At 33.5% G+C, this 27209-nt stretch overlaps 2 protein-coding genes across 2 annotated transcripts; one reads left to right on the top strand and one right to left on the bottom strand.

The window, feature by feature from the left end:
• Positions 1–9363: 9363 nt before the first annotated feature.
• On the bottom strand, positions 9364–14834 carry LOC125844578 (protein ADP-ribosyltransferase PARP3-like). Its single transcript, XM_049523883.1, has 17 exons — positions 14527–14834; positions 13420–13615; positions 13213–13326; positions 13066–13123; positions 12915–12984; positions 12656–12830; positions 12419–12552; positions 12107–12344; positions 11899–12026; positions 11750–11826; positions 11513–11673; positions 11190–11399; positions 10980–11082; positions 10797–10879; positions 10531–10674; positions 9649–9831; positions 9364–9568 (listed from the first exon to the last, which is right to left on the bottom strand). Exons 1-17 carry the CDS (start codon positions 14832–14834, stop codon positions 9473–9475), a joined length of 2478 nt encoding a protein of 825 aa, XP_049379840.1. The 3' UTR covers positions 9364–9472.
• A 4805-nt stretch (positions 14835–19639) lies between these two features.
• On the top strand, positions 19640–20497 carry LOC125844576 (uncharacterized). Its single transcript, XM_049523882.1, has 2 exons — positions 19640–19944; positions 20074–20497. Exons 1-2 carry the CDS (start codon positions 19640–19642, stop codon positions 20495–20497), a joined length of 729 nt encoding a protein of 242 aa, XP_049379839.1.
• The last annotated feature ends 6712 nt before the right edge of the window (positions 20498–27209 follow it).

Raw genomic sequence — 27209 nt, 5'->3', positions numbered from 1 at the left:
TTGAACTACGTTCGACCTAAATTCTCAAGAATGAGATACGTAGGCGGCCTATGTCGGCCTCAGTTGTTTCCTTAGTTAAATTTCTTATTTTTGTTAATCCTCAAGGGGGGAACTACGTTTGACCTGATTCCTGCCTCAACGGGATACGTAGGCGCCACAACATCTCAGTTATATCTCCCGCAAGATTTTTGTTTTTTGTTACAATAGAAATTGGGACCGAAGTTTTGAGGGGGACTCAAAAATTCTCAAGAAGAGGATCTCTCTAACAAGTCAAGACTGAAGTTACGTTGAGAATTGTAACTGGGACAGAATTTTAGAGAAGATCTCAAAAATTCCATGATTCGTTTATCAATGGTTCAAGATACACCGAAATAGTTAACTGGGACACAAATTTTTGAGGATGACCTCAAAAATTTCAATAAGGTTCATCGATTTAGAGAAACTTTGAATACCTCCAGCATGATCAAAAGTTTAGAAATGACTTCAAATGATCCTCATGTCCATTATGAGATCAGAAGTCAACTTCAACAATCTTCAACATTTCAAGAGTCAAATCATCCAAACTTCAAGAATCTTCAGAATCTTTTCAACAAGTTATCAGATAGACCTTGAAGCATCAACCCTGAAGGCGTTCATTTAAGCTTGACGTGATATGACACTCGGTAGTGATCCTTTTTCAAATATTTCTTCTTCAAAACCTATTTTTCTTAAAGACTTTTTCTATATGTTTCAAATGTTTTGCATAAAATGTTTTTACTTATCTATCAAGAAGTGGGAGATCAGAGCAATCAACTGGAGATAGCGAGACAAAAGAGCAATCAACCGGAGATAAGAAGATAAAGAGAAAACAATCGAAGAAATCAACACAGATCAGTTCACTCAAAACTAACAAATTTTCTGTGGATGTAGGAAAAGGTTTAATGCTTCTGATTCCAAAAGAAGTAATTGGGGATATGAGTAATATCGTCTTCACTCAAATCCCTAACAAGACAAGTGAACATACAAATGTCGAAGGTAAAACAGAGGGACAAATCTTCATCATCCTACCAATGGATCATCTTCATCTTATCGACGGACCTTTATCAGCATCATCCTACTGACAGATCTTTATTATCATCATCCTACCAATGGATCTTCAGTATCATTTTCCTACTAATGGATCAACATTATCCTATTAATGGATCAACATTATCCTATTAATGGATCATTATCATTATCCTACCAATGGATCAACATTATCCTACCAATGGATCATCAACATCATCATATCAATGGATCAATATCATCCTACCGACGGATCTTCATTATCATTATCCTACCAATGGATCAACATTATCCTACTAATGGATCATCAACATCATCATATCAATGGATCAATATCATCCTACCGACGGATCTTCATTACATTATCCTACCAATGGATCTGCATTATCCTACCAATGGATCAACATTATCCTACCAATGGATCATCAACATCATCATATCAATGGATCAATATCATCCTACCGACGGATCTTCATTATCATTATCCTACCAATGGATCAACATTATCCTACTAATGGATCATCAACATCATCATATCAATGGATCAATATCATCCTACCGACGGATCTTCATTATCATTATCCTACCAATGGATCTGCATTATCCTACCAATGGATCATCAACATCATCCTATCAATGGATCAACATCATCCTACCGACGGATCTTCATTATCATTATCCTACCAATGGATTTGTATTATCTTATCAATGGATCATTAACGTTATCTTACCAATGGATCATCATTATCCTACCAATGGATCATTAACATTATCTTACTAATGAAGCAACGTTATCCTATCGACGAATCTTCGGCATCATCATCCTATCGATAGAGTAGCATCATTATCATATCATTATCGTCACCCTATCAATGAAGAATAATTTATTCTATCAATGGAGCATCAACATCATCATCATATCGATAGAGCATCATTATCATCCTATCATGTAGCAACATTATCCTACCAATGGATCAACATCATCCTACCAATGGATTATCGTCATCTTACTAATGAAAAATCATCTTCATTATTTTCATTTGCAAGAACGCCATCAAGAGAGCCATCAATATATTACATCAGTCTATTTCTTATTACTTCATATCAAAGACGAGTACATTAAAGAATTATATTGCAAATATGAGATATAAGCTTTATTTGCTCAACGTCAAATTGAAAGAAAGCTGACGTCAATTATTTGAAGGGAGTAACTAAGTGTCCACATGATAAAAGACACTATTTTTCCATTTGAATTACAGTTTATGCTAATAAGTTTTATCTCAGTCTTTGTCGAGAGCATCCAAAAGGATGAATTCTCAAAACAAACCACAGGTGCAGACGACATAAAAAAAGATGCAACACAACGTGGAATTTTTTCTTAGCAGCAAACTGGGACATAGTCCGAAGAGGAGTATCAAACTCTTAGGACGCGAGCTAGGGAGCGACTTTCACCACAATCAAACCACACCCGTATTAGAAGGCACGTGGGTTTTTCTTTAGATTTATCGATTTCAATTTCGCATCAGAAAAGTTCTGGTTTTCACCGGAGGCATCATTCCAATCTGAGTTACAATGCACCAAGGGCTTTGGAAAGTATGTCTATGCAAGTTCTTAATTATGGGTGTGAAGCATGCCACGTTCATGGCTAAGAGGTTGCAAGCCTCCTTTTCATACTCGACTTATTTTGTCACAATTCCCAACCAAAGGTTATCTTAAGTGGCATGAATTATTTCAAAATTCTTTCAAAATCGTGCGTCAAATCAAGCTTATCGAATTACAAGCGGCCTGAATTCTCATATAGCTCGAGATATGTAGGAAACCCGATACCGGGGTTTGGCCATAATTCCTAAAGTCCGTACCAAAATCTTTTTTACAAGAAAGATAAGATGTGGTCGGTCAAAATTGGATTTATCAATTTCATTTGCTTCAAATTTTTTTCATCAATCCAAGTCAAACAAGGGACAATTGTTGACACCCAATTTTGGACCTCCACAATATATATTAATCACCGAGCTTCTTAAATTTCAAACGATTTGAAATAATTAATTTTTATAAAGTTCAAAATATTTTTCAAGTTACTTTTAATTAATTTTATCATTTCTATAATTTTTAAGCAATACATATGTTTTATATAAATTTGTATATAATTAGGATATTTTATAAATATTTGAAAATCATCTAAAAAAAAGAGATTTTGTTTTGTTTGAATATTTTACTAATTAGTTTAGCTATACAATCGTTTATATTTTTCAATTAATTAGTTTATAATTAAGTTAATTATTTTATTTCGTTAACATTAAGAAGCTGTTACTTAATTAATAAACAATTCATCTTATTTTAAATTTGGCCGAATTTAACCAATTACACCAATACAATTCATGTGGTTATTTTCTCAATTCAAATTGACCACAATTTGGTCCAAATTGCTACCATCAAATCCAATTCCCCTAGCCCACCATATTTTTTCCTAATTGACCCAATACCCATTAGAAACCCATCCCACAACAATACAATACTAATTACCCAACAGTATAGCAATACCAAAAGAACGACCCGACCCTATATGTTTTCTTCTTCTTCTTCTTCTTCTTCTTCTTCTTCTTCTTCCAGTGAGAACAAGCCCAAATTTAGACCAGCTCACTCATGCGTTCGTCTCCCTCTCCTCTCCCTTATCTTTTCCGTACGGGAATAATCTAGGTGTCGAAATCTCGTTGCCTCTTCGTCCTTGGCTCAAGATCAAGCGACCCTCATTAGTTGTCTGTTGTGAGATTGTACAAGTTTGGTACAATTCGAGCGGGCAGCCTTATCTTCTAAGGAAGAATTCGAATTTTGAATTCAATTTGGCCTCATATCCCTTCCGTTTTCCCCTCTTTTGTACCTTAGTCTCCTTTATAAAAACTCTTCTCTATTTCAGTGTTTAGGGGTTGGAAAAAAAGTTGGAAAAAGTTGAAACCAGCTAGCTTAAGAGACGAAAATACACCACAAACTTCCAGCTATATATATAAGTGTTTTGGATAATTTTTTGAAATGGTACAGATCGGGAGTCCAGATCCTTGCTTAGTTTTTGGTCTCGTTTGCTCTGTTTTGCTCGTCGGAGTTCTAAGAGCCATATTTCGGTGGTAAAGGATCGTTGTCTTTAGCTCGTTTCTCAGTTTCGCTGCCCCGAGAAAGGTATCATTGTCTCTTTCTGTATTTTGTTTCAATGTAGCTTATTGTGTGTATTGGATACTTGTTTTTCTTGTGAGTTTTTCGGACAATAAACTTGAATCCTAAATCAATAAAGTTTTCTTTTGATTCATGTTGGTCATGTTGTTTACATCTATGTGATTTACACTTTGAATGTGTTGGCAATGTTGTTCTGTCCTCTGTATTGTTTCTTTGCGTTCCTAGCTGCCCTTTTAGTCTAGTTGTCAAGTTGTTCTACTCGTTTTATTCCATTTTCTAATTGTTGAATCTGTGTTATTGTTTAATATTAGATGTCATATGTTTCATTCTTTCACCTCAAGTTGAATGAATGAACCAAGATGTCAACATTCTGAGTTATGTGTTGTATCTGCTACTATTTTGAGTCCTTAGATTGTATTTGTTGCTGTTCGTTTCGATTCTTTATTGTTTTGTTTTGGTTGAGTCTATGTTGAAAGGCAAGTTTTGTTTCTTCCCTTTTCCAGATTGCATAATGTTCTGTTTTCCTTGTTCTTATCCTCAAGTTTGATGCCTATGGTTCATCCTTTTTGCCTTTTGAAGTGTTATAAATTGAAAATTTGCATGTCATTTTGTTGTTGTTAACCAGCTGAGATGTTTAATCAAGTTAGTGCAATATTCGTTCGGCATCGATTTTCTCTGTTAAACTTAGCCTACATTTTACCAAGTTTTGCTTGCATATCATTTTAGTCTTAATTTTGAAGCATGCTAAAAAATTATTTTGATATTTATATCTAAGTCATTTTCAATTTAATGGTGTTTGGTTGCCTCATTCTTCCATTCCCCTTTGTTGTTTGATGTTTAGTATCTTACTGCCTAGCTTACTGAAGTTGTTTCCTGGTTAATCATCTTTGATAGGGTATATTTGTTCTTATAATATTTACTGTTAAGCATAATTTTGGTCTGAATGGTTTCTGGTTTCCTTTCAAGATTACATGGTCATTAGCTAGTTGTGGTTTAATTGTTCTAATTTTTGAAAAGTCTCACATGTTTTTTTTCTTTTCTCGTTTATTGTTGGAATTGTTCTTTTATCCAAATTCTGCTTTAATCATTAACTATTTGAGGCCATTAAAGTGCTCTATATTTGATTTAAAGCTTATGTGATTTGCTTTATTATTAATATTATTATTTTCTTTTTTTACAATACTTAAAAATATGAGTAGTAATACATGAGTTCGGCCCATTTAATATTTTTTTTCTCTATTAAATCATTAAATTACTACTTACATATTTTTATTTGTTTATGTTACATGTGACGCCAACTCGAGTTCATCTTGGACTCCATACATCTTTCCCTTGCATTTTCGAGTCGAGCCATAAAGGCTCCATTTTTGTTGTTCGAATCAGCAGTCTGTCGGAAGCAATAATGAATAGGTTGAAGGCAATACAAGGCTGGAAATTGAATTTTCTACTCTCAAAAGCCCAAGGAAAGGGTTGTATACCAGTTGTATACTTGCTGTATACTTGTTGTATACACTGGTATACATGATGAAATATTGATATACAGGTCAAGAAATACCCGAAATGCAGGAGTACAGGGCTGAAATTAGAAAGACAGGTTTCGGAGGTCCTAAAAATGGACCGTATATCAGTCATATACTTGGTGTATACATTATATTTACACTTGGTGTAAATCATGACTTTGAGAGTGAAAAGAAGCCCAAAGGCTTAAAAGAATGGCCCAGCAACAGAATTTTGATCTAAGGCCCAAACTCATGTTTTGGGTATTGTTAGTATTAGGACAGGTTCTAAAAAGGCCCAAATTTGATATTTCCTTCCTTTGCTCTTTATTTGTTACCGACTAACATTTTATTTGATTTTTCGTTTGACTTAATTAATTCCCAAAAAAGATAGTCATTTCTCCTTTTATATTTAAATAAAAATATTTATATTTTGTTGAATTTTATTTTCATTTTTTTTTTGTCTTGCAAAATATAAATTATTTCTTTTAGAAATTTTCCTTTAGTTAATTTCCCTTAAATAAAAAATTAGTCTTCTTGCGCAGTTCATATATTTCAAGTTAGTCAAATCGTTGGTCAACCGCAAGTTAGCGGACATTTTAAGGGCCTAACACCTTCTCAGAATGTAAATTGAACCCCGAACCCTTTTAAATTTCAAACGATTTTATTCTGTTTAAATTTTTTGAAAAAAATTATATTTTTCTTAAAAAAATTAATTGGCGACTCTATTTTGGACAATCGATTTCTCTGCAAGTCATAAGTTTGGTCGATTTTTCGAAACAAGTCCATTTTTTTTTGTAAAACACATGCTTCATACAAACCTTCAAAATAAACTGTAAATTTAATACATTACAAGACTTGGGTTTACACACCCCAAAACGGTAATACATGTAGTCATACTTATTTTACAACCCATGGTGACATGATCAAATTAGCCTTCAAATTTTCATGTAAATGTACAACATATAGATCATGTACAAGTCCCAAGATTTATGCAACTATAGATGCCTATATGCAAATGTGATCTTCCCATAAAGCTCTCAAAAACTCTGTCTCCAATGACCAACTTCAAGTATCCCCTCGAATGTTCTCTATGATAAAAATAACTATCGCTAAACATAAAACTTAGTGGTGTAAAAACTATATGCATGGAGCCGATAGATTCACCAAGTTACCTTTCAAAAGTCATGGGCAACACAATTGAAACATAATAAACAATATATAAAGAGTATCAAGTTTGATATTTAAAGATCCAAATGTCAAGAATGTTCATAGCAGCATTTCCCAAGAGATTCAATACCAAAGCTCGCCCAATATATACATCATACCGTCACACCCAACATAATCAAGTATCAAGAAGGAACGAAGCCCTGTATCAAGAAGGGTCGAAGCCCAATAATCAAGAGAATCAAGAACCATATTAGAAATGACGTCCTAGTTCATACTTAAAATGGACAACTTCCATACTTAAGACGAACCAAAAATCAAGAGTCAAGATGGAAAATAATCCAAATCAATAGGCATGTCAATAGTGACAAAATCAAATCCACAAGAAGGACAAAGTCCCAACAAGAATGTCAGGTGATCAAGCAATCCGTACAAGTGGGCGAGTTACACAAGTGTCTTGAAAGTCTCAGAGAATACCAATACGACAGTACAACGTGACAAGAAGTAACCAAAGTATCGACATAACCCTTCAAATATACAAGTAGATAGCAAGAGTACAAGTACAAGCTTATACACAAACCTCTGGTTTTAGCATAGAAACAGTCCAACAAAACTTCAAGATTTCAATCGTAGACCGACCAACGTTTCAAGGTCCTCAACTTGTACACGAGTATATATAACCTTAAAAATATAATTAAATAACTTCTATTAGCTCAATAATGTTGACGTAAAACAGAATCATCATCACAAGTAAGTCTAGCATGTATAAATACAACTATGCTCCCAAAATAGTGAATCTGTCCAGCCTGGTACCTCAAGTCGCAACTTAGTTTTGAAAAGGAAAACAGAAAAACTGGACTTTATATCCTTCATGAAAGATGTAGGTACGTCTCTTAAGGTTGCAAATAATCAAGAATCACCGCAAAATATATTTTGTACAAAAAGATATAATCAAAACACTAACAGTTGATCATACAACATTTCTAATTCCGATCTGGACAGAACTTGTCTTATGTTGCATCCCATATTTCGAATCCATAACAGCTAAATTAGAGTTTTACATAAACATAAGAGTTATAGGTATATGAATTATCTTTTCAAATCATATTTATTCACTGTAAACTAAGTTCTAAATAACGAGATATGCTTAAAATACTAAACATTACCCAGCTCGAAAACAGATTTCATCACTTACCAAAGGGAGGGGTGTGTCTCGAATTCCAGCCAAAAGGACCAAGTTTTTCTCTTGTGATTTTGAAGAACAATCTGTTTAGATAAAGTTCTAAGGTTCTTAGACTTCAGGGAAATGAATTTCACTAAAGGAGGTGTGAAAATATAGTCACAAAAGTGATGTTTATCACTTATACAACTGTCCTTCAAAGGTGCTGCCCAAATAAAAAGTGTGCTGCCCAAAATGCACATATATACCTATATGTATATACCTCACCACCCTTTCAAGTTATAGGTAATCCTAATTAGAATATTACGTAAATACCCCAATACAATCCCTTAAATTACCATCACAATTATGTTAATCAGGTTTTCAAATATCACAAAAATTCAAGTTCCCAAAATGAGAATAAAATATATTGTAGTAATTAAGCAATGGTGTATTAACATGTGACTCTTGGTTAGAAATTAGGGGTGTTACATAATATGTGACTACATAACCCATATTAACCGACCGAACAAGCCTAATATGTGCCTACAAAACAAGCCTAACCTAGCCCATATTGACCAACTGACAAGCCTAACTCTAACCTATATTGACCGACCGAACAAGCCTACATATTGACCGGTAGGCCTAACCCTAACCCATATTAACCGACCGAACAAGCCTACATAACCCATATTAACCGACCGAACAAGCCGCCTACATAACCCATATTAACCGACCAAACAACCCTATATGTGCCTACATATTGATCGGGCCTAACCCTAACCCATATTAACCGGTCGAACAAGCCTAACCCTAACCCATATTAACCGTCTGGACAAGCCTATATTGACCGGCTGAAAAGCCTAACCCTAACAACAAGCCTGGCCTATATTGCTAGCTCATGTGATGAATAGTTTAAACTTTGTCACTGATGGATCAAAAAAGAAGATGCCTCACTGGTCTCATTCTCTGATGGACTTCAAAAAAAATAGTTCAACCTTGAGTTGGGCTAGCTAAGCTAAACTAGGCTTGCCTAACCCATACTATTAGTTCATGCACAGTTTTAACTTTCTAATTGGTGGATCAAACAAGAAAAACATATTAATCATAGGAACACATGGACTAAGAAAAAAAAAGATATAGAACATAACACTTAATCAACATAGCATATACTGTAGGCTGTAGCACTTAGTTGCAATATATACACTAAATTGTGCCCAACCATCTTAACCAGGATCAAGAACCAAACATCCACAAGACCACAACTACAAAAACAAACTTCATAATGATTTATTTAACATTTAACAAACACAAGTTTCCCACATCCTATGCCCCAAAAAGTACTACAAAATCCCATAACGAAGTCTTGATTAGAGAAAAGGCAAAATGTCCATGTACAGCCTTTCTCTGGTCTTCCTTCACTTTCTTCCCATAATGTTGGTTATCCCTCGGGCTGCTGCTCAATCTCAAGCTCAGCTGCTTCATACTCTACATCTTGCTCCTCGTATTTCACCGCCACCAAGAACCTTATGCTTACCTATGCGATAAAACGAAAGATCATATATATTTAACTTTCAAACTTCAATTTAAACCATCCTCTTTTCTTATTATAAGTACCTGTTGTGGATCATATACAGCATATTCATTGTACTCGAGAGGGCTTTCCTTGTGCTCTGATGGAATCAACTTGCCACAAGGGACTTTAATGTCGTCCTTCCACACGAAATGCTCCGACTCGTCTGTTTTCTTCTTGCCAAGCCCTTTAGCTCCAATCCCCTTCTCCTCCAGAGATATAGTGTCCTGCATTTAGTACAAAATTTGATCGTAACACCTCTTTTTTAATCCTCTTATCAACCCCCGCCGTACTTGCAGCTCTATAGCACTCCAACTTGCTCCAGCCCCGAGTCCATCCTCGGAGAGAAGAAACAGTTGGCAAGTTTGGGCTAAGCTCTATACCGCAACCCAACTTGCTCCAGCCCCTAGTCAATCCGGAGTCCTAATAAGTAGGCTAGCAAGTTTAGGCGTCAGCCTAATGCCGTAACCCAACTTGTTCCATCCCAGAGTCAACCCAACTTGCTCCTTCCCCGAGTCGATCCAGAGTCATAGAAATAGCTAGCAAGTTTAGGGACCCAGCATGTGAGCAAGTTACTTTGGCACATATGAGTAGCTGTCACGAATCGTAAGTTCAAGCCAAAAGAGAGATACGGAGATGAGAAAAGAGTTGGCTAAGAACCTAAGACCAGACAAAGGAGACACGGAGACGAGAAGAAGGCTTTGCCAAGAGCCTAAGACATGAGATGATAGGGGCGGCAGCCGACTATCGGTACTTACTGCCACTTACTGCCTACTCGACTAGTTTGAGACAAGAAAAGAGATGGCCAAGAGCCTAAGACACTGGATGATAGGGACGGCCAGCCTCGACTATCGGTGTCCAATACTAAGTAAGAAACTTCAGCAACAGAAAAATCTAAAATCAATTAACATCATTTTCTATAGTACCTCAGGTGGACTAGAGAACTCTTGGATTTCTTCTCCTAGTGCGGCAACAGCCAAAACCAAGAAACCTTCTGGCCTATCTACAGCTGTGAATCCATATCTGGTTGCTTCTGCTGCAGCGTCCGAACAAACGATAGCTCTTCCAAACTGCAAAGAAACAAAATATAAACCCCAAAAGAGGTATTCTCTTACCCGAAAAGAAAAAGACAGCACAGAAAATAACACTGACGCCATTTCTACAAAAACAAATTTTATATGCCTGCACGTACCATGTATCCTGGTACAGGAAGTGAACAAGTTGAAGGCAAGAACCCCAGCTGCAAGTGCCTCAATAGATTTGAACTCCTAGTCCCTGTTAGTAAAGAGCAAGTAATGCACGTATTGTTATTTTAAGGTTGATCCGTTCACTCATCTCGATAGTAAGATCGAATCTTGATCTAAGAGTTACTTACCACACCATAGCAGAACCTTGTTCGGCAATTTCTTGATGTCATCAAGAGAGGGGCATGCACTTGCTTCAACGGCAAAGATATTCTCAACCGATACACCATAGCTCTGAAGAAAATATATAACCTCACCTCAGATCAAAGCTTCACATATCTCGTCATAAATCAATATCCAAAATGAACTTGACTTGTGGAGACTGAGTGAAATTATCTTACGACATCACCGATTCTCACTGGATCATAAGTTTTGTCCAGGTACTTCACTATCATTTTGTAATCATCTTCCTCTTTCTCAAGGGATGAAATAGAACAGTTTAGCTTCACATAACGCTCAAAAAGAGGATCATCCAACGTTGAGCCTGACATATCTCCTATAAGACGGGAGGCGGTATTGATATCTCGAATAGCCTCATAAGAAGAAGCACCCTAAATTTTCACAATACGAGAAACACATCAATATATTATCATCTGACAAGTCTATAAGAGAGGAACTCAAACCCGCAAACGAAAAATGAATTGTTCACTGATATGCAATTTACTTGGTCTGCCAGTTCTTCGTAGTCTTTAAAGGGAAAGGGCCTTGTAGTCGGTATGAGAGTGAACCATCTCTGGGTGAAATCAGCCCAAAAGGCGTCTGCTTTGTTCCCCGTCACCGTTGAAGATTTCAGTTTCTCCACAAATTCTTTGAGGGTTTCCTCACCTGTGTGGTTACAAAGTTACTTAAAATGTTAATAGCAATCGCCAACGGAGAATGCACAAAGACGAGAAAGACTAACATCTTCTCAAATGAAGATCAGTAACCATCCCGATAGGAATCTCAGGTGAATCATATCCCATCTCCACTAGAGCATACCTTCATTCAACAGATAACAGTAAGTGTACACATGTAAACAAACAACAAAAGAGTAATCTTAAAGGACATTACCGGTAAATCTCCTGGCTACAGAGGACTTTCATTAAATTTGCTACCTTCGGATCAAGCTTACTATGTGCAGCAGCAACCCCGAGTTGCCTAAGGCCTAGTCCACCATACCTTACTTCAACGCCATCATCCTACAATTCACCACATCGTTATCTTTAAACTGAATTAACACCAAATATACTTGATTCCAGGAAGTTAAGAGAGCACATACTATATCAATAGGGAAGAACTTCATATTTTTCTTATGAATCTTCTTCTCTCTTTCCCAAAGTTTGAACTGACCTCCCGTCAGTTCTTCAAAGAGCTTTGCGAATTCTTTAATAGCATCGTTCACATTTTCCCATTCCTCCAGCTTGTCATCTGCTCTGGGGCTGTCACCAATTTTTCCCTTTCTGTAATAAAGGTACAAGCAGTTCTCTCGTGCCACAATAAGTTGCATAATGCAGAAGCTACACCATTTTAAACATTTCTATTAGTTACTACCTTGAAATTATAAAAGAAAATATTAGTTCTTGATCCGTACTCGTTCAGGTTCCTCCCTTGATCACAAACAGTGAGAGCACAATTGTACAATATGCCATCTTTCTCTAATATTTTTCCACCTTCATTCTGCAGCTTACTGTCGATATGCACACCTCTCTTTCCAAACACTTTTAGCTACAACCATGTCAAACCAATTTTGGCAAATGAGTACAGTTTCTATCTAAAATATCGAAAAAGAAAACCAATCACTATTGAACTCAAAAGCTTTCAATAGTACCTCAGCTGTTAAGGTTTCAAGTGCTACGACACTGGAATCTTGCTGATCTAGTGCAAGACCTTTCCCTTCTACCGCAATATCACTTGCAATATCGTATGCATCTAACGTTTCAGCTTGTTTTTCCTTGATGCTATCGGTCAGCCAAGCCTCCCTCACTACTGGGATACCCCTCTCCCTGAGGAACGTACAGCACCTAGCTGTAAGATATCAACGCCAAAACTAATCGAATTCATGCAAAAAATTCTTTACAAGTACATACACTGCTTCAGCTACTTTAGACGAGCCACCGCGATCTCGCTCTGAGGGAGAAACCACAAGGCACGTTGCCCCTGCCATAACGAAGCCATTTTAGTTTTTAAGGTTACGATTGAAGGCATTGCATCAAATTAACATAAGATTTGGATCATTACCAATAACAGAATTAGCCACTTTCCCTCCATATTTCTCGATCTTTTTCTTCCAATATTGCTATAGAGAAGAAGTCTTCATGTCATACCAAAACAATGATCCAACGCACTTTAATAACATAAATATATGGAAAAAATGTATATACATACATGGGTTCGAGAAAGACGGCCTGAAAGAGCAATCATCATTCCTACAAATGGTTTATCTGCTACAGCTATTTCCCGCTTGGGGCGACTTTTCGGGTCTGTATGTTTCTCAATCAGCTATCATATTAACATGAACAAACAGTCGATTTAGATCGTCGTACCCGTATTATACAGCTAGTTATGAATGTAAAGAAGTGTTTGGCACATTACATCGTAGACGGGAGTTTTTCCAATAGATTCAGGGATATTTATAGGCTCTTCTCTTCTTGGTGGAGACCTAGTGCTGTAAACACAACTGGACCACTCACTATATGCTCCCTGGCAATGATAGCCGTCGCCAGAAAACTCCAACGTGCCACCACAAACTGGACAATCGCCGACAGGACCATAGAATAGTATGTCTTGGCTAACAAGCATAGTTCAGTAAGTTCACTTCATATAACATTATCTAACAAGCATAGTTCAGTAACAAAACATATCATAAACTGAACTGTTGCAACACTTAAAATCTTTTTATAAGAACGTGTAAATCGAAATCCTATTAATAGGTATCCAAAAATATAAATTTGTATCCAATTCGAACTCGTCATGATTTGACGACGTGAAAATCATTTATGTGACTACAGATATCTCAAACAAAATGAAAGTTCAAAGCTAAATTGTTTCCGAGTAAGGAAGTCTGACTTCCTAGAACAAACTAAAAAGGAAAGCGTATGACATAAATTTAGCTTACGACCAAACATTTGTGTCTATATAGTAAGTATCTCGACGGATCAAAATGAAAAATTCAAAGTTGAATAGTTTCTAAGTCAACTTTTTTAGAACAGATCCTAAAATTGAAAACACACTAGTTAGAGAAAGTAACAACGTAAAACGAAGCTAAAACTATGTTAATAGTGTAAAAGATTCAACCAAAATTATGGTAACTAGCCTACCAAGCGCAAAATCTTACACACCAAGAGTGCGTAACTTAAACAAACAAACAATAACAACATACCCCGTGAAATCCCACAATCCCACGGGTGAAGTCCGAGGTCGAAAGAGGATAGAATTAAACTAAACTACACAACATATGAAGTAAAATCTGATAAATGGGATTTGAAGTGAATAGAGTGTACACAGACCTTAAAGTTGGCTATTACGTCATGATATAATGTCTATCAGTAGCATTCTATCTCTATTCCCGCTTCCCGACTTAACGAACCTTACCCCTACCTCATGGAGGTAGAGAGGCTGTTTCCGAAAGATCTCTCAACTCAAACACTTAAAAACACTACAAAAGAAGCATAACAATTAAGAAAGATAAATGTGACAAACCATCTAGGTACAACAGCCTCATCAGCTATTGAAGCATCCCGGGCATTGGCTTCGAGAATTTCGCGCATTTGTTTGATGGAGAGATGTTCTCTTGTCTCTCTACAAAACTTCTCAAATTCAGCTGCCACATCCGCAACACTCGATCGCCCATTAACCTTATCATTATCCTCGCCTTCATTGGCGATTTTCGACTTCTTTGGCGCTGCCTCAGCCTTGTGCTTTCTTGTAGTAACTTTCTTCTCCTCATCACTTGCATGAGAGTGAGACCTTTTCTCATGAACCTTCACAAAAAAAAATAACAATACCATATTTAGACCGTTTCAATTTGTTTGTCTTAACAAAAAACAATAACCATAACTAGTTTGTTTCAATTTGTTTGTCTTGACAAAAAGAAACAATAATCATATTTAGTCCGTTTCAATTTGTTTGTCTTAACCAAAAAACAATAACCATAATTAGTGTGTTTCAATTTGTTTGTCTTAACAAAAACACAACAACCATATTTAGTCCGTTTCAATTTATTTGTCTTAACAAATAAACAATAACCGAATTTAGTCCGTTTCAATTTGTTTTTCTTAACGAAAATCAATAACCATATTTAGTCCGTTTTCAATTTATTTGTCTTAACAAAAAAACAATAACCATATTTAGTCCATTTCAATTTGTTTGTCTTAACAAAAAGAATAACTATAACTAGTCTGTTTCAATTTGTTTGTCTAGACAAAAAAAAAAACAATAACCATATTTAGTCCGTTTCAATTTGTTTGTCATAACAAAAAACAATAATCATAATCATAATTAGTATGTTTCAATTTGTTTGTCTTAACAAAAAAACAACCACCATATTTAATTTGTTTCAATTTATTTGTATTAACAGAAAACAATATTCATATTTTGTCTTGTCTCAATTTATTTGTCTTAACAAGAAACAATAATCATAATTAGTCTGTTTCAATTTGTTTGTCTTAACAAAAAACAACCACCATTACATACTTAGTCTGTTTCGATTTGTCTGTCTTAACAAAAAACAAATAATCATATTTAGTTCGTTTCAATTTATTTGTCTTATTGTCTTTTTTTTTTTAAATGTGCTTGTTTCAACTATCATGTCACACCTTTTGCAGTATGGCAGGTACTTATCTTATTTTCAAAATTAGATATCTTGCAACATTTATCTAGGCTTTCAAAAGAATTTAGTAGGATCATTTTATTGGTGTATAGAACTTAAACTCGATCTTAAGCTTATCTTTAGTGAAAGACTTCCTATATTACCTCAAGATACAAAAATTGAGGTACGTGTATCACGTCCAGTCAAATTAAGACACATAAAATGAAATTATAAGCACATGATGTCATCATTTCTAAGAGATTTCTTCCTATATTTGGTTGGTGGTAGTAGTGGTCAATAATAGTTACTCGCTCTGTTTTAATTTGTTTGACTTAAAATTAAATTTATTTTTCCTGTCTTATCAGTTAAAAGTCATAAGTTGAAAACACAAGCTATTAACTTTTTGAGTTTTTGGTACTCTTACGGCCTTAAAAAAGAGTTTAAAAACACTTTCACATTTATCCAAAAACTCTCAAAACTAAAAATAGTTTAAAAGTAAAAAACACTGAAAATAAGTCTTTTTTTTTGTCTTTTTCTTGGATAAGACACAAGTACTCCTAAACTATATGATCAAAATCCAAAGATACACCTTTAATAAACTAAGATCCTAGTATTCGAATTTATTTTTTTTGTAATTTTGTACACCTTGATTTACATGACACTTCTGTGGAATGTTTGGACGCCATGTAAGCTAAAAAGAGATACAAAATTACAAAAAAAAATATTTGGGTAATAGAACCTTAACTTAGTTGAGGGGTGTGTCAGGAATTTCGATCATAGTCTAATACTTGTGCCTTAATCATTTTTTTAAACAATAAAATTAATTTCAAACTTTCCAAATAGTATAGTTAAGAACAAAAATTAGAGATATTTAATATATTTAAAATATTTTCAGTTTTAATTTGTCACAAGACTCAAAAATCTTCCGAGTCAAATCAAAATAAGTCAAGATATATAAATTAATTAAAACAAAGGGAGAAACTATTTTCACTAAGTAAAAACTAGGCATGCATATAATACACAAAAAATATACATTTTAGAGATGTTTTGTTAACATATTGAAAAATTAAATTAAATTATAAAAGTTATAAAGAACTAGAACAAACCTTCATTTTCAAGATTTTGTCACTTGTCTCTACTTTTGAAAAATTCTTCAAATTATCAAAGAAACCAAACTTGCAAAAGACATAAAGAAAACAAAAAATATAAGAGAATTTGCCTCTTTTTATTTTACATTTACATACAGACACGTACGTGTAATTTATTGTGGATTTCAAAGTTTATCTGTCTCACAATGGAGCTAACAGGTGTACTAGTACAACCTCGTTGCTTGACACATGTCTTCACCTCCACTCGTTCAATTTATTTGTCTGATTTTAACTTTATTCAAAATATTTAAGAAAGTTTAGAAGATAATTTTATGGTCTTAAACTAAAGATATGTAAAGTATACTAAAATATTATTGTTCCAAATATGATATATGTGAAAAGTTAGAACTAGAAAAAAAGGTTCTTTTTTTTAAACAAACTAAAAAGATGTGAGATAACTAAATTAAAATTATAAAAAAAAAAAGTTTAAAATTTAATTTGATTTTTTTTATAAATACATGTGAAGTTATCATCTCTTACCAATAATATATATTTAATTATTTTGTCCGCCAAAATTAAAATATATAGAAAGATTATCTGATATTTTTATTTTTGCTGGAACAAAATAGTTTCTTACTTCTTTTATTTTAATTGTACTGACCTACAAATTTGAAGAAATATTGCAATTATAGGTACTGTGGTCTACTTCATTCCATATAATTTTGTATGAAATTTGAAATTCATAATTGAAAATAAATTATAAATATTTATATGTATATAAATTATATTCTGAAAAAATTGAATAAGAATTATGATAAAATAATTATTTTATTTTATTTTTAAAATATAAATCTTGAATATGAATTATGGAGTTAGGTTTATTATGATGGGATCTCCAATTTAATGAGGTTCCATCTTAATATAAAAATTAAATATCGAATTAAAAACTTCCAAAATGAGAAAGCGGAGAATTTTAAAGCTTAGTTTCTTTTTTCTAGATACCAAAATTATCATTACTAAGCGAAGGTAATCTTATAAATATATACTCAGTTTTCACTTATTTAAACTCTTATGGGTTAACTTTTATTTATAACCAATATTAATTACTTTCAACAACACTTACAAATTAATTTCATTTAAATTTATTTGACACATATTTACCTCTCAAATCTCAATATATACTATATTTCTATCAATTTTTTCATTCTTAATCAGAATTGAATTTTATTTAAAGTTAAAATAAAAAATTTCTGACATGAATTAAAATGAATTGAGTCTTAAAATAAATATCAAACATAAGTATTTTTTTAAAAAAATAAATAAATAAAAACATGTTATATGATTACGTATAGAGAATTTTGGCAATTGACAATTTTTGAAGTCACTATGTCATACTCCAAGTTTTGAGGTATTATGTCATTCATGGTCTCTTCATCGCTTGCCAAAAGTCCACAATTTAAGTATGTCACAAAGAAATAAAATTAATCTTAATAGAAATTTGAAATTACGGAGATCATTAGAATTATACTTAGTATACTCATTCTATATAAGAAGGTAGGGAGAAAGGAACATGGTCTTTAAGTATTCATTTAAGTGTAAATGAGATAATTTAATATCATACAAATATACAAAAATAATGTAGTTTAAATAAATTTAAATTTATTTAATTGACACAATTTAAAAAATAAATTCATGAATAAATATTACGTATGTGCAAAACATTTCTTTGGCCACTAGTACCTATACATGCAAAGATAGTAATAATTTTGAATTGTCAATCTTCACTATTAATGTAAGCAAAATTAAAATCATAAAATTGCTATTAATTTTTTTAGGTTTAAAATTTTGAACACTTAAAATCAAATGTTTTACTAATTAACTCTTGAATCACCCTTATTGATAACTTAAAATTAAAAATTTTATTTATAGAGATGCCTTTGGTGAATATAACATCATAAATATAAGATCAAATAGCTTAATACACAATTTTATTTGTGTCAATTTGATATACCCCCCCCCCCCCAATTTTAACTTCAGAAATATTATTTAGACGACTCAATTCAATCAAATTAATTCTTTTACATTTAGATATTGTGAATTCCTCGATCAGTCTAACACAAAAAAATGATATGCACCATAAATAAACGAGAAAAGAAAAGAAAAGAAAATGAAATAGAATCATTTTCTTCCATTCCCTCCTCCTCGATCTTCCTCTCGCCAGTCTTATTATTTTCTTTGTTACTTCCTTCACCTTTAGCATTTTTCAACAATCAACTGAATAACTTTATATTTTTTTTTAAAAGTTAACGGGTGATAAGTTTTTCTTCATAATCCCAACACTATTCTAAACTAAATTGGATTTGTTTTAACGATTATACTAGTATATCTCGATTTACCTAGAATGTATTAGTTTGGGAAGAATTAAGATTGACATAGTGATATTGTTGAAATTTGGTAGAATCTTTTTACTTTTTCTTTTTAGTCTAAAAATATTTTATAGTATTTAATTTCCTTTCAAGTCTAGGGTTTGCATTAATTGCAAAATATTTAGTTTTATTTTAGTTTAGTATCTAGAAGGACTCTTCTTTAATAAGGACTCTCCTTTAATAAGGATTCTCCTTAATTATTTATAAATAGGGATGTACTCTTCTATTTGAATCAATATACAAGAATCAATACAAAGAGTTATCATTCATTCTCTTTAATTTCTCTTTCTAGTTTCTTCCATTCCATAACAGTGGTATCAGAGCCTTACATTGATCTTAATGGATCTGTGAGTTCGTTGAAGAAGAACTTTCAACCACTTTTAATTCATATCTATTTTCAACCCACTTTTAACCCGTGCTTTTATTTTTAACGCAGGGCTACTTTTAACCAATTTTAAATCTATATTATTTTAAACCTTATTTTTCAAACCATGACAAGCAATACTCTTTCTTTCAATGCCCCACAAACCTTCAATGGTGAAAATTATCAAATTTGGGCAATTAAGATGAAGTCTTATCTTGAGGCTTATGATTTGTGGGAAGTTGTAATGGAAGACAAACCCATACAACAACTCACTGAAAAATCTTCTGATGCTGAAATCAAACTTCACTCAGAAGAGAAAATCAAAAAACACAAAGCCAAAATTGTAATTCAAAATTCAGTTGCAGATTCAATCTTCTCTAAAATCATTGCATGTGAGACAGCAAAAGAAGCTTGGGAAAAACTTGAGAAGGAGTACTGAGGAAGTGAACGAGGCAGACAAAATCAAATTCTGAATTTGAAAAGAGATTTTGAATCTCTTAGGATGCAAGAGGGTGAGACTATCACTAATTATTCTGACAGGATTTCCTTGATTGTCCACAGAATCAGGTTGCTTGGTGAGGATTTTAAAGATAATAGAATAGTTGAAAAGATTCTTTTAACTATTCCCGAGAGATTTGAGTCTAAAATCTCTGCTTTGGAAGAGTCTAAAGATCTCTCTACCATCTCTCTTGTTGAATTGATAAGTGCTCTTCAAGCACAAGAACAAAGAAGAGCTTTCAGACAAGATAAAATTGTTGAAGGTATCTTTTATGCAAACTATCAAAAAAGAAAAGTTGATTATCCTCCTTGCAAGTATTGCAAAAAGAAAACATATTTGGAAAAATTCTGTTGGTGGAGATTTGATGCAATATGCGGAAGTTGCAAACAAACAGGTCATGTTACAAAAGTGTGCAAGTTCAAAGACACTCAAGATAAATCACAAGCATTATTAGTAGAAGAAGAATGTGAGGATGAATTTTATTAGAAGATATTTTTGAAGAATAATTAAGTGTTCAAACTCAAGTTAGATATACCAACTTGAGTTTGAGGGGGAATGTTGAAATTTGGTAGAATCTTTTTACTTTTTCTTGTTAGTCTAAAAATATTTTATAGTATTTAATTTCCTTTCAAGTCTAGGGTTTGCATTAATTGCAAAATATTTAGTTTTATTTTAGTTTAGTATCTAGAAGGACTCTCCTTTAATAAGGACTCTCCTTTAATAAGGATTCTCCTTAATTATTTATAAATAGGGATGTACTCTTCTATTTGAATCAATATACAAGAATCAATACAAAGAGTTATCATTCATTCTCTTTAATTTCTCTTTCTAGTTTCTTCCATTCCATAACAGATATGTCATGAAATTATGTCACATTCTATATTAATTGATATTTTGGGAACCACATTCTTATTTTATCATTATTTATTTTGAAAAAAATATATATTTCAGATCTTACACTAAAATCAACTCTACAAACTTAAAATTTAATTTTCACACTGCAGAACTATTCCAGAGTCTTCTTTGCGATCAAGTTTTTGTGTACTCATTATTCAAATATTCAATATTTATTCTAATTTTGTCTTTATAAAAAAGTGACACTTGAAAAGAAGTTTGAGCCATCTTGATATACTCCTTTTTTTAAAAAAATAAAAATAAATTATCATTATAAACTACATTTTACTCCTTTTTATATCTGTCTAGCTAAGTTTATATGTTATTCGTTTCATTTTACTTGATTCATGTTGATTTGATATTTTTTTAAAGAAAGTATTTATTAGCAGTTTAGTTTATTAAATTAATCTTATAACTATACTTTGAAAATTTACATTTGACTGATAATACTTTATGTAGTCATTTAATAATAAAGATAATAAGAGAAAATAAATTATAAATTTCTCTTGATTTTTAAATCAGACAAATACAATAAAATATTTAATTTTTTATATAAAGCCAAATATTATGAAACGGATGGAGTAGTTAGAGTAGTGGACGGGACATCTTCATGGGTTATGTAAATAAGTATAACGTTGTATCAAGCCTCATTTCCACGTCGGCCTCAGTATTACGTCGCTAAACTTGCTCTCCAATTGTTCTATTTTGGTCTGCTCAATCTAAATTCCTTAGACTCCAAGGTCTATCTCCAAACTTTCAGCCTAACATTAACTCCGCTGCGAGCCTCGCCAATCTAATTATGTCATGCGCAAATAACATAAACCATGACACCTCTTCTTTGATATTCCATGTCAATTCATCCCTTACTAAGACAAATAAAAAAGGGTTAAGAGCTAATCTCTCGTACAAATCCATCATAACTGGTAGTTGCTCCGAATCTCCTCCCGCTTCCATTGTTTTTACTCGAGTCTTGACTCTATTTTACATGTCCTTAATCACCCTAGTGTATGCCACTTGGACGCCTATAGCCTCCAAGCATCTCCAAAAGACATTGTTTGAGACTTTTTCGTAAGTCTTTTCTAGGCCAATCAACGCTATGTGTAAGTCCTCCTTTCTTTTTCTGTACCGCTTCTCTAGTTTCCTTACTAATGAAGAATGAAAAAAGTCCCGCATTAATTATTAATGTGGTGTGGACTCATTATAATGCTTAGACATTTTTTCTCTCTTTAAGCTAACTTTTGGGGGTGTAAGTTAGGCCTAAGACCTAATTTTTTACATGGTATCAGACCATGACCCATCTCATCCAATATTAGGCGCGAGATGGTGTGTCGAAAACGGTAAAAAAAGTCTCACATTAATGATTAATGTGATGGATGAACTTCTTATAAGGTTTGGACAGTCCTCCTCTCTTTGAGCTTGTTTTTGGGGTGTAAGTTAGACCCAAAACCTAATTTTACATGGTATCAAAGCAGGACCCATCTCATTCAATATTGGACTTGAGGTGGAGTGTTGAAGAATATGACAAAAGTCCCACATGATAGTTAATGAGATGGTAGACTCTTTGGGGTCGTTTGGTAGGCCGTATTAAAAGAAATAGTCCATGTATTATGTATGGTATTATTAGTGCTATATTTGGTAGGAATTTGAGCCTATGTATAACTAATCCATGGATTAGCATGGATTAGTTATACATCCTACATGGTATTGTAGGATGTATTACTAATACCTTCCATTTGGAGGTATTACTAATACATAGGATAAAATACCATGGGATAAGTCTATATAAAGACAAAAATATCCCTCAAATCATTTTAATTATGTTGTTCATTTTCTTGATTTTATGTTTTATATTTGTACTAGTAAATTTATTTAAATAAATTAGCTTACAAATTATTTGGAGAGAGTTGTTTGTTACTAAATATATCCAATACAAATTTGAAATGTGAGTTATTTAAAAATTACTAATTAAAAGGCAAATATATCACTAATTATTTGTATTTTGAACAATTTAAAAAATTACATACACATTAAAACTAGAACTTGCAATTTTTATGTGTAAATGTAGATGATTTATTCAATTTTACCATTGTTGACAGTCTTTTTAATTTTAAAAGTAGATGGTTTATCTTTTTTAAATTGAAAATTGACATTTTGTGAGTGATTAATTTATTAAGATGAAAATGATTTATCCCCTAGTAAGTCAAGTAGAAAATTGGAAACATGACAACAAAATTGTTCTTCTCATAACTAGTTAGAAGGTCATAAAAAAAAAAATAATCCGGCAATTATCTATCTTGACCCAATTACATAATAATTCAAGGGTATAATTGGAAAGAAGATTTTTAAAGAGTTTTAATCCAAACACAAGACGAGGTTGGAAACAATGAACCGAACACTTGATAAAAATAAACCATGCATTTCTAATTCCTGCATTACTAATCCTTGCATTACTAATCTCTGCGTTATTCATTTTTGTACCAAACGACCCCTTTATTAATAAGGCTTGGATAATCCTGCTCTCTATGAGCTAACTTTTGTGATGTGAGTTAGGCTCAAAACTTAATTTTACACTTACAAGATTAATAACTTATATAGTTATGAAAATTCCAAGTACCAAAAACACAATTTTATTTTATTTTTAAAAAGAAATTCTTATCCAAAGAATCACCAACAATATAACATGATTTAGAGGATCATTAATCAGGAGTGGAGCCAAATAGAGGCAAGGGTATTCATCGTTGGAAACTTACACCATTTAGATATTGAATCCCAATGGATTTTGTCACGCCTCAGATCTGATTAAGACGGACAAGCACCCGATGTCTAAATGGCCCGGGAGAACCAACTTACAACCTGCACTTACCATACATTTAACTATGATAACTATGAAGCTATGACAAGCTTATATGCCTTGTAGTGATAAAAGACCGACATAGACAGGCCCAAAACTTATGTACAACACTTGGCCGTTGAGGCCACAATTGTTAAGAGACAAGACACAATCAAACTTTATACATTAGTCTACAAAGCCTCTACAAGATAGACAGACAACCTTAGTTTAGGTCGGGACAAGGTCCCGCCTTACCCTTAACTACTATACGGTAACAAAATAGATGCCAAAGACTCGATTAAGCCCCGAATCAACTTGGAGCTCACCAATAGCAGTTGAGTGTCCTGTGCTCCTACTGGGGAGGTCTACTAACTGGAGTACCTGTGGCTGCAGCATGAAATGCAGCGTCCCCTGAGAGGGACGTCAGTACGAAGAATGTACTGAATATGTAAGGCAATAACATATGTAAACAAGAGCTCAATTGAAATCAAGTATCAATATGTAAATGCATAGATCAGATTAAAGACCACCCTTGTTGCTGTTGTGGGATCATGTACATTATATTCTTTTCTGTAATTTTCTTTATATTGCGATCTCTGTGAAGCATGTGATACAAATAACCAACTGATCAGTGGTAAAAGAGGATGACCCATGCTAGGCATTTTAACCCCTGAGATGCTGTCCTCAAATATATAAATTTGGGATCGACCCATGCTAGGCTTTTGCCCCTAGGCTGCCACCCTTATACACAAATTGGGATCGACCCATGCTAGGTTGTTGCCCCTGGGCTGCCACCCTTACATATATACCCCTTCATATAGTTTCTTTAATCTTTGAGATTGTTATTTTGGTGGTCATAATTATTTTTGAGCATCAGAACTGTGGATCAGTAGTAGGAAACATGTGAATATGCACTTAGGGCAGTAACAATAACACAAGATGGAAATGTAACACTAATGAATTACATAAGAGCTCAAATGACACAATGGACCTCATTTGATTAACAGAAGGAATCACAAAGCTACTGCTGAAATTACCCTTTTCTCATACTAATACTTGAAAAAGTAAAGATGCACATATATTGAAGCAATTCGACACACTAAGGAGAGGGGAAATATTGTTAGCTGTGTTTGGGATTGTACGCTGCCACTATGTGTCTTTTACTTGAAAGAGCACTTAGGAAGCTCACTTGTTGGTAGTGACACAAGCAGAGCTCATGCCAAAGAATATAGAATCGAATAGCCTTACATACCTTGCTGTACCACTCAGATAGTACAACGAATTAACCTCCTTCCTTTTCGATTATTAATCTACAATGAAATAAGTAACACAACTAATATTAGTAGCTAACCAACAGATTGGGCTACTTGAACTTGGCAAACAGTAATCAGGCAGCAAACCCATGCTTATCAAACCGATGGTATGTATTCCACCCCTTCTCCTTTAATAACGTCATATACAATACGACCTTCTAATAAGGTCCCCTGAAACTCCTCGGGCTTTATAACATATGCAAAACAGTATACAAAGGGGTTGCAGGCAGCAAGCTCATGCAATGCCCAATTAGATGGTACGTTACTGCACCCTTTACCGTTTTATCCTTTAACAAGTTCTCATGACTTCTGCACATGCCTCCTTATGTTACTATACACAAATCAGTCTCTAAACATCAGAATGTGGCAGTAGCAATATGAACTCACGGTTTCCGACCACTGTCCCCTGAGCATCCAACTAATATTACATTTAAAATGCTCAAATGGGCTAACAATTGAGTTAAAGGGGACTCCCTTCCATGGCTGTCCCAACATGCACAATCAACCAGAACATTCCCCAATCTCACACCATGTAAAAGGAACAATTCTCAGCTCATTAACACATACCAAATCCCCTAACCGATTCAAGCACAAAAGAAGGATGAAAATTTCAGTAACTCACTTTGTTGGACAGCAACCTCACTTGCTAACTTCAAGGTTTAGGTTGTCTTTTCCAAATTATCTTGAGAATAATGAAGGATTACTAAATCAGCAGACCATATTCTTACGAATCCAAACTTAAAAAAAAAAATTAACATATGGCAGTAGCCTTACCTTAAGGTGAAATTAGTTTCTCCTCTTGAATTTCTTAAGATGGGAGATGTTACACCAACTCGTACTTGAAAAATAAAGGGTTTTCTCATATTTTTAATGGTGAACTTGCAGGTCAGCACTTTGGAGCTTCTAGGGTTTCTTTTTAGGAGTAAATTGCTGTAGAACAAGTGAGAGATATATGAAATAAATTTCATTCTCTTAAGGGTCCTTTATGGACGTTTTTACATTAGGAAATATGTAGAAATATCTAGTCCCTCACTTTAAGTAAGCAGGTACATCACTCCCTTAATTTCTGCCACAAGTTCTTTAAGTAGCTGCATCACCTAGTTGCCCTTTTCTTTTAAAATGCAGTCCACATATTTCCTAAGTAGGTGCATCACCTACTTACCACTTATTTAAGTAGGTCAACAGTTAATCTACCATTAAGAACCTATGTCATCCTTTCTACGTAAGCTACACATGTACGTAAGTAACTTAATTACGTAAGACATCCGAATCAGTAGCTTAAGCAAGTAGGTTGATTACTATGACAAATTATACTTTACTTACTCTATTTAGCCTCAAACCTCTTTCGAATATTGTCAAACCTATTTCAAACCCTCACTACTCACATAGAACTAATATATGCAAAATATGGGACGTTACAGTTTTTTTCTTGTATTTTCTTCATACTTTTAAATTCCTTAATAAAAAAATTTCGAACGTTGTCACTACCGATAATTGTCAAGGTAGCCAACAATAAAGTTCAACATCTCGATGAAAAAATCATCCCTTATTGAAATAAGAAATAACAATAAATCAAAATAACTCATAAAGGGTTGTAGTAGGATGAATAAGATACATTCATGCTTAGTTAAATGTGTCAATATGAAACAATTTAGGTAGATGTCATTTTCTACCTTAATAAATATTGCACGACATGAATTTAAATTAACGTACGTCCTAACATATGAAACAATTTAGGTAGATGTCACTTTCTAGCTTAATAAATGCTACTTCCTCGGTCCTATTTTATGTGACACCATTTCCTTTTTGGTCAGTTTAAAAAAAAATGTCACATTTCTTTATATGGTAAGTATTTAAAGGTACAATTCCTCATTTACCCTTGTTGGTCCCACTTAATCTTAAAGATAGTACTCCAATACATTTATGAGGATAGAGAAAAATGAGTCTACTTTTTAATATGACTATTTTTTGAAGGGGCAATTTCATAAACATTTCAAAGTCGTCATTTATTTCTTAAACTCCGTGCCCGATCAAATATTGCCACATAAAATAAGACAGAGGGAGTACATGATATGAATTCAAATTAATGTACGTCCTAACATATGAAACAATTCAGGTACAACTTATTTTCTAGCTTAACAAATATTACACGACATGAATT

Source organism: Solanum stenotomum, chromosome 11, assembly GCF_019186545.1.
Source record: "Solanum stenotomum isolate F172 chromosome 11, ASM1918654v1, whole genome shotgun sequence".
NCBI lineage: Eukaryota > Viridiplantae > Streptophyta > Magnoliopsida > Solanales > Solanaceae > Solanum > Solanum stenotomum.
The sequence above is the reverse complement of the archived record's forward strand: the minus strand, read 5'-3'. Positions and strand labels throughout refer to the sequence as shown.

Coding starts and splice junctions, on each gene's coding strand:
- LOC125844578 (XM_049523883.1), bottom strand. CDS start 14,834: ATGGTATTGTTATTTTTTTTTGTGAAGGTTCATGAGAAAAGGTCTCAC. Junction 12,985..13,065: donor AGTGGCTAATTCTGTTATTG/GTAATGATCCAA, acceptor TCGTTATGGCAG/GGGCAACGTGCCTTGTGGTT. Junction 10,880..10,979: donor CAAGGTTCTGCTATGGTGTG/GTAAGTAACTCT, acceptor CTTTACTAACAG/GGACTAGGAGTTCAAATCTA.
- LOC125844576 (XM_049523882.1), top strand. CDS start 19,640: ATGACAAGCAATACTCTTTCTTTCAATGCCCCACAAACCTTCAATGGT. Junction 19,945..20,073: donor TGGGAAAAACTTGAGAAGGA/GTACTGAGGAAG, acceptor GATTGTCCACAG/AATCAGGTTGCTTGGTGAGG.